Source organism: Anticarsia gemmatalis, chromosome 16 (genome assembly GCF_050436995.1).
Source record: "Anticarsia gemmatalis isolate Benzon Research Colony breed Stoneville strain chromosome 16, ilAntGemm2 primary, whole genome shotgun sequence".
NCBI classification, from domain to species: Eukaryota; Metazoa; Arthropoda; class Insecta; order Lepidoptera; family Erebidae; genus Anticarsia; species Anticarsia gemmatalis.
The window spans coordinates 11,814,772-11,826,096 of record NC_134760.1 but is presented as its reverse complement, the minus strand read 5'-3'; the positions used below and the strand labels follow the sequence as shown (position 1 = coordinate 11,826,096).

The 11,325-nt window shown below is 42.2% G+C and overlaps 3 protein-coding genes across 10 annotated transcripts in view; 1 reads left to right on the top strand and 2 right to left on the bottom strand.

Annotated features, from left to right (window-relative positions):
- Positions 1 to 370: 370 nt before the first annotated feature.
- Positions 371 to 3,420, top strand: LOC142979437 (hydroxyacyl-coenzyme A dehydrogenase, mitochondrial-like). Its single transcript, XM_076124340.1, has 5 exons — positions 371 to 602; positions 925 to 1,200; positions 2,199 to 2,284; positions 2,563 to 2,777; positions 3,106 to 3,420. The coding sequence occupies exons 1-5, from the start codon at positions 483 to 485 to the stop codon at positions 3,345 to 3,347; spliced, it is 939 nt and encodes a 312-aa protein (XP_075980455.1). The 5' UTR covers positions 371 to 482; the 3' UTR covers positions 3,348 to 3,420.
- A 310-nt stretch (positions 3,421 to 3,730) lies between these two features.
- Taf9 (TBP-associated factor 9) lies at positions 3,731 to 5,137 on the bottom strand. The gene is made up of 3 exons (XM_076124468.1): positions 4,602 to 5,137; positions 4,050 to 4,275; positions 3,731 to 3,927 (listed from the first exon to the last, which is right to left on the bottom strand). Exons 1-3 carry the CDS (start codon positions 4,967 to 4,969, stop codon positions 3,805 to 3,807), a joined length of 717 nt encoding a protein of 238 aa, XP_075980583.1. The 5' UTR covers positions 4,970 to 5,137; the 3' UTR covers positions 3,731 to 3,804.
- Positions 5,138 to 6,004: 867 nt separating this feature from the next.
- Positions 6,005 to 11,325, bottom strand: part of bsk (mitogen-activated protein kinase dJNK) — a 146,030-nt gene continuing 140,709 nt past the window's right edge. For all 8 annotated transcript variants that reach the window (XM_076123935.1, XM_076123931.1, XM_076123934.1 and 5 more), the window contains one exon: positions 6,005 to 8,558. The gene's annotated coding sequence lies outside the window, so the exon portion shown is untranslated. The remainder of the gene's footprint in view (positions 8,559 to 11,325) is intronic.

Sequence of the window (11,325 nt, the reverse complement as noted above, 5' to 3'; positions counted from 1 at the left end):
TTAAAATTATTTTAGTTAAAAAGAACATTATTATGACAAAGAGCAAAACGTTACTGTGTGGAATATATTATTGGTTTCGAACGCACATTCTGCGTGGATGTGATGAACATTGATGTTTCTCGACTCAATATTACTTGAAAGTCGAAGAAAACTCGATTTTATTTATCTTTTTAAATATATTATTTTATGAATTTTTAGGGCACTGGCTAATATGACGATGATGAATTATTGTTCCTATGCCAAACAAACAATTCTAATATGAACAATTATGTTGGGATCATTGAATAAGAGTAAAAATCTAGATAAATAAAATATGTTAAAAAAACTAAAAAGCGAGTTTTAATTCGTAAACTCATGGTACCTGTCAATTGGTTTTTTTTTTATCTTACGAAGTGAACTTTGGAGTTTTAATTTTATAACTTTTGATAAAGTTTATTGAGCTTGAACTGTGATATAATTATTAAATAGGCAGCTAGAATATTATGAAAATGATCCAATTCGGGGTAATAGCTAGGAATTTCTCTAGTTCTTCAGCAGTACAGAGTGCTATCAAGAATGTTACCGTTATTGGAGGTGGTTTGATGGGCTCCGGCATCGCCCAGGTTTGTAATACTACAAATTTACTTTGAAATATTAATAGTGCGCTACCTTGAACTGTCTAAAATGTAAATATTGTAATACCCTTATGAGATGATCGAACTATCGGTAATCTGTATCAATTAATTTTAATAAGAGTTAAATAATCGTACTTGATCCAATGACAAGCAATCTTATTTTTTAAAGAAAGAACAAAATAATATTATCAGCAATTAAAAACCGAACTTCATCTTACTGAAAAGTTTGCTCACTAGATCCCCAGTTTCATGTCTAGGTTGACCAATATTGCAGGTTATTAAAATTATTCTAACTTTACAATGTTTTCAGGTGTCGGCTCAAGCTGGTCAGAATGTGACACTCGTGGATGTCAGTCCTGATGTCCTTGCCAAGGCCCAGAAGTCCATCGGAGCAAACCTTGGCCGAGTTGCCAAGAAGGTATACAAAGACAAGCCGCAGGAAGGAGAGAAGTTTGTCACCGAGGCTCTGGGCAGGATCAAGACATCAACAGACCCTGTAGATGCTGCCAAGACTTCGGATCTGGTTGTAGAGGCTATTGTGGAGAATATGGATGTCAAGCATAAACTGTTTAAGCAGCTTGATAGTGTAAGTATAAATATTTAAAAAAGTAGTTGAGTACCACTGTGGTGAGGGCTGTAGTGTAGCCAACGGTTAACTTTAGGTCTTAAGTTTAATTCCTGAGTTAGACAAACTTAGTCTTTTCCTATTTATATTGGGATAATTCTCAATAGTTATATTGGAATATTTCTCAATAGTTATATTGGAATATTTCTCAGTAGTAACCTAGACTTTGGCAATTGCTCTGCATCGGTTGTATTTCATACACTTCACTCCATACAATAGGAGTGATAGTTTTGTATATAATGTTATTTACTGTAGTTATTGTTCAGCAGTTGTATGTGACTATTGATCACAAGGTCCAAGGTTTTATTATTTGATCAGGTGATAGACATGATATAATAAGATAATATTTCAATCTGTGTTGAAATACCTTTTCTGATACAGCATTTCTAACAACCTACTGTGTCATGTCTGTTAAAATTAAAATGTCATCTTATTGATCACTAAACAGATAAGTTCCCTTTATCCAAGGATAAGTATCTGTAGTGAATAAGCATTGTTTTTCTGAGACATTAGAACAGATGTCATTATGATATTACCTTTGGACTGTTGTGAAAATGTTTAACGTCATTAATGGAGTCTACAACTCGCCAACTTTGCGACACAATTCGAAAACTTAATGACGGCGGTTCAGGTGCCGCCAAACAACTAGAACAATTTGCTACATTATAATAAAATAGTTTTATGTCTGTTTGGAAAGAATTGCAGGGCTTGGTAGTGTGAGCTATTGCACTTCGATTGCCCGATTGTTAGATCAGTGAACCTAAGTCTTCTGCCCTGGATTTTTGTTGAGTTTCTTAGAGGCTTTCTTACTTACCTACTTGCGTTCAAGTTGGTTAACAACACCTATAATATACTTTAAATTAATCATGTCGGCGTCTGGTAGACTATCATTGAAATTATATATCATATCATCATTGGACAATTAAGCTAACAATGAGTGTTTTGTATGTTTGTTACAGGCAGCTCCAGCACACACCATCTTTGCTTCCAACACATCATCTCTGTCCATCAATGAGATTGCTTCAGTTGTTAAGAGGAAAGACAAGTATGTAAACAGTTCAGAGAAATTATCTTTAAACTGAAACTTATGTATATAATTTTAAACAAATGGTGGTTCAAGTTTTGATCATAAAAAGACTAGCAGCAGAAATAAACAGCAGTTGCCTTAATTTTATACAGCAATTGATGTTTACAGCATAAACTTTCAGAACATTCCCCTACAGGAAATGATGATTGATGACTGTAAAATCACCCCTCATTTATTTCTACTGTTTATTATGTCACATTACCATAGCATGTTTATAAATTGTTTGATTTTCTAAGGTTTGGTGGTCTCCACTTCTTCAACCCGGTACCCGTGATGCGCCTCCTGGAGGTGGTGAAGGGTGCTGAGACCTCAGAGGCTACATACACCACCATGATGGAGTGGGGCAAGGCGGTCGGCAAGACCTGCATCACTTGCAAGGACACCCCTGGGTTTGTGGTCAACCGACTGCTAGTGCCTTATATCTGTGAGGCTATTAGGCTGTATGAGAGAGGTAAGCATTCAGTTTCTAATTCAATCTTAATTGTAATATTGTTCTTTTAAGCCTATTCAATGCTGTGACAAAAGTAGTAATATCCCGAATACTAGTCAATTGACTGAACCCCTTTGGTGTAATAACTATCAATTGATATCAATTCTATTGAGTGATGTTGTAACACCCTTCTACTAAAATATGCATTTATTCTTGGACAAGTGATACTTAATTTAACATTGCATTAACTTCGTAACACATAATAGATGGGTTTATTTGAATAATTTCCAGTCTTGTAAGCAAACTGAGTAATAGAATATTACTCAAAGATGCACTATTTTGTTATCAGGTGACGCGTCAGCCCGCGACATCGATACTGCGATGAAACTCGGCGCCGGCTACCCTATGGGTCCCCTAGAACTGGCCGACTACGTAGGCCTGGACACCAACAAGTTCATCCTCGACGGGTGGCACAAGAAGTACCCTCAACAGCCACTCTTCAACCCTATCCCTCTGTTAGACAAGCTCGTGTCTGAAGGCAAGCTAGGAGTCAAGAGCGGAGAGGGCTTCTACAAGTACGAGAAGAAATAAGTGTTTGTTATAAGAATCATGTGTAAGTGAAAATGTTTATTGATGTTTAGTAAAATTATGTATTATTTTTCAATTTGTAGTTTGATTTTTTGGTAGAGGGAAATATTGGTACTTGGAGTTCCTTGGCATTGGTTTTAGTCATTATTCAGCTCAAAACCTCTTGCACATATTGTTGACTTTAATTGAAGTAGAAAACAGTTTGTAAGGTATATGTGACATTAATTTGTAAGGTATGTCTGCTCGGCTAGATTTATTATGTAGAATCATTTTACTAACTTCACTTCCATTTTTTAATAAGCTTATTACACATATTATTATGTATATTATTGTGACGTAGCATAGTTAAAGGAATGTGGAGTAAATTGCATAAAAACACAACAAAGTAATAAAAAGATCTATATTATGAAATAAAAATTAGACAAAAATCAACCTTATTGCAATAAAAACAGCATACATTTTACGTGTCGTAGTCGTCATCCTCTCGCTTACGTTTCTGTGATGTTTGGTCATCCACCTCCATTTTGACAGGCATCTGAGTTGATGGACCTGCTGTCACTCTCACTGCAGGCTTGGCCACCACCTGATGAAAACAAAAAAATGTATAAGTTGGGGAAATTTTTAATTCAACATATCAAGCCTTTAAATAGGTTAAACTAGATTTTACTAGATATAACCATTTGGTAAAACAATGGAGAACCTTACCTTACTACCAGATGTGAATTTGAGCACAGGTTTAGGAACAACAGTTGGTTTGTTTGAGTTAACATAGACATTAGCGTTAGGCGGTCTCTTCACCACCAGGTTCGGGTTCGGTAACGTCTTGTTAGCCGATACAGTCTTAACGGTGGGCACTGCCGAGACTGTGGTCTTTGTGATCACCTTCTTGGTCGCTGGTTTGAGGCGGTAGTTGCATGATGAAAGGCAATAACTGTAAAAAGTAATAAAAATGTCGTTTTTTATCCTGCATTGTTTATTTATATTTGTTAAAGTAAGTGAAATTGCGTAATTAGCTAATTGCCTCATTATCTTTATTACTCAACAGGAAAAAATATTGTTATTTGTTTATTGAACTCTAGTTGTAGTTGGTAGGTATATGTTCTTAAAGTGTAGCCTGATTCATTTAAGGACAAAAACAAAATAGTGACTAACATAACTAGAATAGAGTTCACAAATTGCTCCAAATCATAAAGCCTACTAGCTGACCTATTTAATAGAATATATCTGGTACTCATTTAAAAAGAAACTGTCTCTCACCGGTCTGGCGGGAGTCGCAGTCCACAGTGTGGTTTAATCATCGGCAAGGGATTCACATTCTTCACTCGCGATATTTCCAACAGCACTTCTCTCGGCGGAGGACTTGTAAACGACTTATCCAACTGCATCTGTACCGCCAACCTTACATCTTCAAGATCAATAGTCTTCTTCTTCGCGTGGTTGGCGAAAACCCTCGCGTCGTCTAACACTGATGTTACGTAGCGGTACGTAAACTCCAGCAGCTGGTTCACCACTCGAGGCTCGTAGTCTGTGATACCAACCTCCTTCATAATCGCCATGATAACCTGGGCATCTTTCGGAATGTGTTTTGTTTGGACATTCCCCTTCGACTTGTCTTTCTCCGACATGACGGGAGTTTTAACTTATATTAGTAATATATAAATCTATTTTAACTTAGTCTTAATTTTAAAAACACCTTTAATATCTTATTTCTACATAAATAACGTTTATTTACGATTTTGTTCTCACTTCGCGTCTCGCTGCTCCATATTCAATTTGACAACTAATCGTAGTCCACCATTTTGGCTGTTTTGTCTTGGTTGTCATTTGTCATTTCGTTCAAAAATAACGTTTGAATTAAAATAGGTATACAACAGACGTCAACATGACATGACGTGATGATAGTTATATTAAGTGATATTTTTTATTGTGTGATAAGCACTTTCAAGTTGTATGTTTTACTGTCCTTAAATAATTGATTGTATTACCGCATGTTGACTGACATGACTTTGACCTTCTAGTATATTTATGGTTTCCGAACGATTTTTTTATGCTTGTGTTGCCATGTTAGTAAATTACTAATTTAATTAATTAATTATTCATAAGTAGTTTTTTCATTATTGAGAGTTCTTAACGATACTGAAGAATAAACCTATAATGTCAAATTAGTTTTATATTTTATCAGGTTAAAAACTTTATGTAACATGACTCCTATGTAAAATATGAAAATAATTCTTAAAATTATTTACTGAGCTGATTAGAGTAGGTTCACTTTAAATGCACATATCGGTTCTTTGTCCAGCTGCATAAAATATATATTCTTGCTGGAGTAAGCTCCCGCTAATTACCATAATAATTCTGCACGATAAATCGTTGCTAGAGTTTATCATTGTGTGAATAAAATACATTGGGTATTTACTAGGATTTTACCTATTATAGTACTGTTACCTATTGTAGCGCACCGTGTGTTGGTCGGGTAATTAAATATAAAACAAAATATAGGCATAGATTCAAGGCATTTTTTAGTATGAAAATTGACATGTGTAGAAGTAGGTTACGGGTTAGGAAAGGGAGTAGGACATCGCTACACCGTGCATTTATTTTGGGCTGGCTTAACTTGATCAGCCATCGGTAACATAGGAGATTATAATAATAAATCAAACTCATTTTATAATAACCATTTCGATTTTATTCAGTTAAAATATGAAATAACTTACGTGTACAGTAAAAATAAGTTGTTTTTAGATAGTCATTGAAGTGTTAACTCAAGTATGTATATCGCTAGAAGCCGCGCGGCCTGCGTCTCAACGTGGCGACTACCTTAACACCTTGTTTACCAAGTGTACTAAAATACATTCTAATGATTATATTATTGTAATTTGTATTAGGTACATTAACATATAAATGGACAATTTGGACGTACAGTTGTGGTTTTTATTTACTATAGTGATAAACAGAATGTCCTAAGGTTATACAGGATGTTCTCTTCACTTTCGTTCCATAGATATTAAGTGTTAATATTTACAGATTTACACTAGTCCTAAAATATTAAATATTATTGTATACTCTCCAAGATTTATTATAATTTCACTATGTACCGTTGTACCACGAGTGTGTTGTGCTTTAGATGTCGACCACGTCTCGGTACAAATGATGTATTATTGCAAGCGCGATGGCACAACACCGTACTACAGTCACGTTTAACATTGTTGGTGTAACCTATAACGTCATGGAACAAAAGTAAAGCGACACGTTCAAACGACCGAGCGATCAAATCATCATAATGAAATATCTTGTTAAAAATTAAATCTATTGTATCGTCCGTGATATGTTTAGAGCCGAAATCATTAAATAAACATGAACACTGATGTATGATCGCTCTCGAAGGCGAATAGAAAATGATGTATTATTGCTTTCATAATAACATTAACGATTATACAAAATGATGCGCACATCACAAACATGTTACCGTCCAGCTTTTATCTCTATAGCTAATAAATTGTGCTATTTGCTGAAACCATCCATTAGACTATCATCATTCTTTATTATCCTTATTCATAATTATATCACCTAGTGAGGTTTCAAACAATAACCTACGAATCCCTCACACGTTAAGCCTTTTTAGAAGAGTAAAACAAAACACTTGAGTGTCAAACAAACCTCTGTACTATAGAAACCCTATATATGTAGAAGAACCTGAACTATTGATTTTTATATATTAAAATCCCTAACAAGACTTATTTTGATCTACAAGAAGCGAGCCTTACTCAGGCTATAAACTTTCCACTTATGTAGACTACACCCGCGAGTGGGAACAACAACCTCACACGACCCGCGGCCACTGAGCGGCCGGCGCGTGTGATGCAAAACGTGATCGATAACTATGTCTATGAGAACTCGATGTCTATTACGTATTTCGATTTCAGTTCTCTTCAGCAACGTGTGAGGTGACCTATAAGAGACTAATTAGGTAGAAATGTACTTAATGATCTACTCTCGTACACTCAATACAATATTATCAACAACGTAACTAGGGTCTACTTACGAAAAAACTATGAACATCACAAAATCCCGAGTAACTATCAGACGATGCGTATGGCTAAGAAACAAATTATAATACACGTTCATGAATCACTCACTATTATTTCACAATTGCAAATTTTTACATGACGCACTCGTACTTGTACACAAGTATGTATGTACACTATGTACCTATGTACCTATGGCAAACAGCTTGTGAATGGCACTGTACTTATAATTCGTTTAGTATTGATTCATCAAGTTATTGGCAATTTGGGATAAGATCATACATTTGCAATAGTGATTTATTTAATTAATTAATATTAAAATATAATAAAAATGTATAATTGCACAATTATTGAACATAATATATTACAATAAAATAGTATAAGCTCAACTCTATATTATAATTAATTACGAATAATTCATTTAGTATTTAAATTAAAAGTATAAAAGAAACAATAAAGTTCATAGATAAAATATTGCATCATTAAACAGGAAATCACTTAAGTCATTTATTCATTAATGTATTTTCATTACAAAAATATTCAAACATATCAAAGTCAGTCAGTCCATAAGCTGAAAATCACCAACTTTTTATTAGCAATTCGCAAAAGGCACTCCTTAATGCAAATCAATTGTCCAAAGTCGTGAGGTCGGGTGGGCGTAGGAACCGATCATTCAAAATGTTGAGCTTATTATAAAAGCGTCTCATATCGGTGAACTAAAATGACGGCTTACTCTATTTATATCATAAGAAACAGGAAGAAACTACAAATAGACAAGTCGATAACGGTATTTAACATAATACAAACAAACCAGTACACAATAGAGTACAAATTTACTTCAGCTACGCTACGGGTTATTCTCTGTTATGCTGCCTAATTAAATGAGTCTCTGAAACATTCACTCTCCGTACACAAGAAAATGAACGTGTCAAATTACTTTGTTTAAATACTTTGCACTTGGTTTCATTCCGTCGAGTATTGCACATAACATTTCCACAATAAATATATACATGAGTTAGTTATCGTATGTATAAAGTGTTAATGGATCACTCAGCTCTGGCCCCGCCGGATCGGCTCCGACTCGGGCGGTCGGAAGCCGCGGCTCCACGACACATCTCGGTATATGGTTTGAAAAATGTCCTCGCACTGTGTTCGTGGATTAGATCTCGGCGGTCAGCTCTGCTGAAACCTGGAAGTGATCAATATTTATTTGTAATATTAGACGATGGCAAAACATAACTAAGAGAAATATTTTGAAACGAAAATAGTGTGTAGACAATATAGTGTTATTTTTGTATTGTAATGCATAATATTGGCAACATTATACTAAATGTAAAATCAGTAGAATTTCTACCAAACAAAATAAAAAATGTGAGCGTGTGACCTATGTGGTGAGCGCGGCTTGCGCGTGGTCGGGCGGCGCGTGCTGCGGCGGCGGCGGCGAGGGCGCGGCGTACTCCACCACCTCCTGGTAGATGAGCTGCTTGGTAGTAGTGTGTGTGTAGTACCTATGTGGTGAGCGCGGCCTGCGCGTGGTCGGGCGGCGCGTGCTGCGGCGGCGGCGGCGAGGGCGCGGCGTACTCCACCACCTCCTGGTAGATGAGCTGCTTGGTAGTAGTGTGTGTGTAGTACCTATGTGGTGAGCGCGGCCTGCGCGTGGTCGGGCGGGGTAGTAGTGTGTGTGTAGTACCTATGTGGTGAGCGCGGCCTGCGCGTGGTCGGGCGGGGTAGTAGTGTGTGTGTAGTACCTATGTGGTGAGCGCGGCCTGCGCGTGGTCGGGCGGCGCGTGCTGCGGCGGCGGCGGCGAGGGCGCGTCGTACTCCACCACCTCCTGGTAGATGAGCTGCTTGGTAGTAGTGTGTGTGTAGTACCTATGTGGTGAGCGCGGCCTGCGCGTGGTCGGGCGGGGTAGTAGTGTGTGTGTAGTACCTATGTGGTGAGCGCGGCCTGCGCGTGGTCGGGCGGCGCGTGCTGCGGCGGCGGCGGCGAGGGCGCGGCGTACTCCACCACCTCCTGGTAGATGAGCTGCTTGGTAGTAGTGTGTGTGTAGTACCTATGTGGTGAGCGCGGCCTGCGCGTGGTCGGGCGGGGTAGTAGTGTGTGTGTAGTACCTATGTGGTGAGCGCGGCCTGCGCGTGGTCGGGCGGCGCGTGCTGCGGCGGCGGCGGCGAGGGCGCGGCGTACTCCACCACCTCCTGGTAGATGAGCTGCTTGGTAGTAGTGTGTGTGTAGTACCTATGTGGTGAGCGCGGCCTGCGCGTGGTCGGGCGGCGCGTGCTGCGGCGGCGGCGGCGAGGGCGCGGCGTACTCCACCACCTCCTGGTAGATGAGCTGCTTGGTAGTAGTGTGTGTGTAGTACCTATGTGGTGAGCGCGGCCTGCGCGTGGTCGGGCGGGGTAGTAGTGTGTGTGTAGTACCTATGTGGTGAGCGCGGCCTGCGCGTGGTCGGGCGGCGCGTGCTGCGGCGGCGGCGGCGAGGGCGCGGCGTACTCCACCACCTCCTGGTAGATGAGCTGCTTGGTAGTAGTGTGTGTGTAGTACCTATGTGGTGAGCGCGGCCTGCGCGTGGTCGGGCGGGGTAGTAGTGTGTGTGTAGTACCTATGTGGTGAGCGCGGCCTGCGCGTGGTCGGGCGGCGCGTGCTGCGGCGGCGGCGGCGAGGGCGCGGCGTACTCCACCACCTCCTGGTAGATGAGCTGCTTGGTAGTAGTGTGTGTGTAGTACCTATGTGGTGAGCGCGGCCTGCGCGTGGTCGGGCGGGGTAGTAGTGTGTGTGTAGTACCTATGTGGTGAGCGCGGCCTGCGCGTGGTCGGGCGGCGCGTGCTGCGGCGGCGGCGGCGAGGGCGCGGCGTACTCCACCACCTCCTGGTAGATGAGCTGCTTGGTAGTAGTGTGTGTGTAGTACCTATGTGGTGAGCGCGGCCTGCGCGTGGTCGGGCGGCGCGTGCTGCGGCGGCGGCGGCGAGGGCGCGGCGTACTCCACCACCTCCTGGTAGATGAGCTGCTTGGTAGTAGTGTGTGTGTAGTACCTATGTGGTGAGCGCGGCCTGCGCGTGGTCGGGCGGCGCGTGCTGCGGCGGCGGCGGCGAGGGCGCGGCGTACTCCACCACCTCCTGGTAGATGAGCTGCTTGGTAGTAGTGTGTGTGTAGTACCTATGTGGTGAGCGCGGCCTGCGCGTGGTCGGGCGGGGTAGTAGTGTGTGTGTAGTACCTATGTGGTGAGCGCGGCCTGCGCGTGGTCGGGCGGCGCGTGCTGCGGCGGCGGCGGCGAGGGCGCGGCGTACTCCACCACCTCCTGGTAGATGAGCTGCTTGGTAGTAGTGTGTGTGTAGTACCTATGTGGTGAGCGCGGCCTGCGCGTGGTCGGGCGGGGTAGTAGTGTGTGTGTAGTACCTATGTGGTGAGCGCGGCCTGCGCGTGGTCGGGCGGCGCGTGCTGCGGCGGCGGCGGCGAGGGCGCGGCGTACTCCACCACCTCCTGGTAGATGAGCTGCTTGGTAGTAGTGTGTGTGTAGTACCTATGTGGTGAGCGCGGCCTGCGCGTGGTCGGGCGGCGCGTGCTGCGGCGGCGGCGGCGAGGGCGCGGCGTACTCCACCACCTCCTGGTAGATGAGCTGCTTGGTAGTAGTGTGTGTGTAGTACCTATGTGGTGAGCGCGGCCTGCGCGTGGTCGGGCGGCGCGTGCTGCGGCGGCGGCGGCGAGGGCGCGGCGTACTCCACCACCTCCTGGTAGATGAGCTGCTTGGTAGTAGTGTGTGTGTAGTACCTATGTGGTGAGCGCGGCCTGCGCGTGGTCGGGCGGGGTAGTAGTGTGTGTGTAGTACCTATGTGGTGAGCGCGGCCTGCGCGTGGTCGGGCGGCGCGTGCTGCGGCGGCGGCGGCGAGGGCGCGGCGTACTCCACCACCTCCTGGTAGATGAGCTGCTTGGTAGTAGTGTGTGTGTAGTACCTATGTGG

What these genes read in the sequence shown, in the direction of transcription:
- Taf9 (XM_076124468.1), bottom strand. Translation starts at nt 4,969, where the DNA reads ATGTCGGAGAAAGACAAGTCGAAGGGGAATGTCCAAACAAAACACATT. An exon ending in CTGCGACTCCCGCCAGACCG is followed by an intron (nt 4,276 to 4,601) that starts GTGAGAGACAGT and finishes TACTTTTTACAG; the next exon opens with TTATTGCCTTTCATCATGCA. An exon ending in AATTCACATCTGGTAGTAAG is followed by an intron (nt 3,928 to 4,049) that starts GTAAGGTTCTCC and finishes TGTTTTCATCAG; the next exon opens with GTGGTGGCCAAGCCTGCAGT.
- LOC142979437 (XM_076124340.1), top strand. Translation starts at nt 483, where the DNA reads ATGAAAATGATCCAATTCGGGGTAATAGCTAGGAATTTCTCTAGTTCT. An exon ending in TGTTTAAGCAGCTTGATAGT is followed by an intron (nt 1,201 to 2,198) that starts GTAAGTATAAAT and finishes TGTTTGTTACAG; the next exon opens with GCAGCTCCAGCACACACCAT. An exon ending in TATTAGGCTGTATGAGAGAG is followed by an intron (nt 2,778 to 3,105) that starts GTAAGCATTCAG and finishes TTTTGTTATCAG; the next exon opens with GTGACGCGTCAGCCCGCGAC.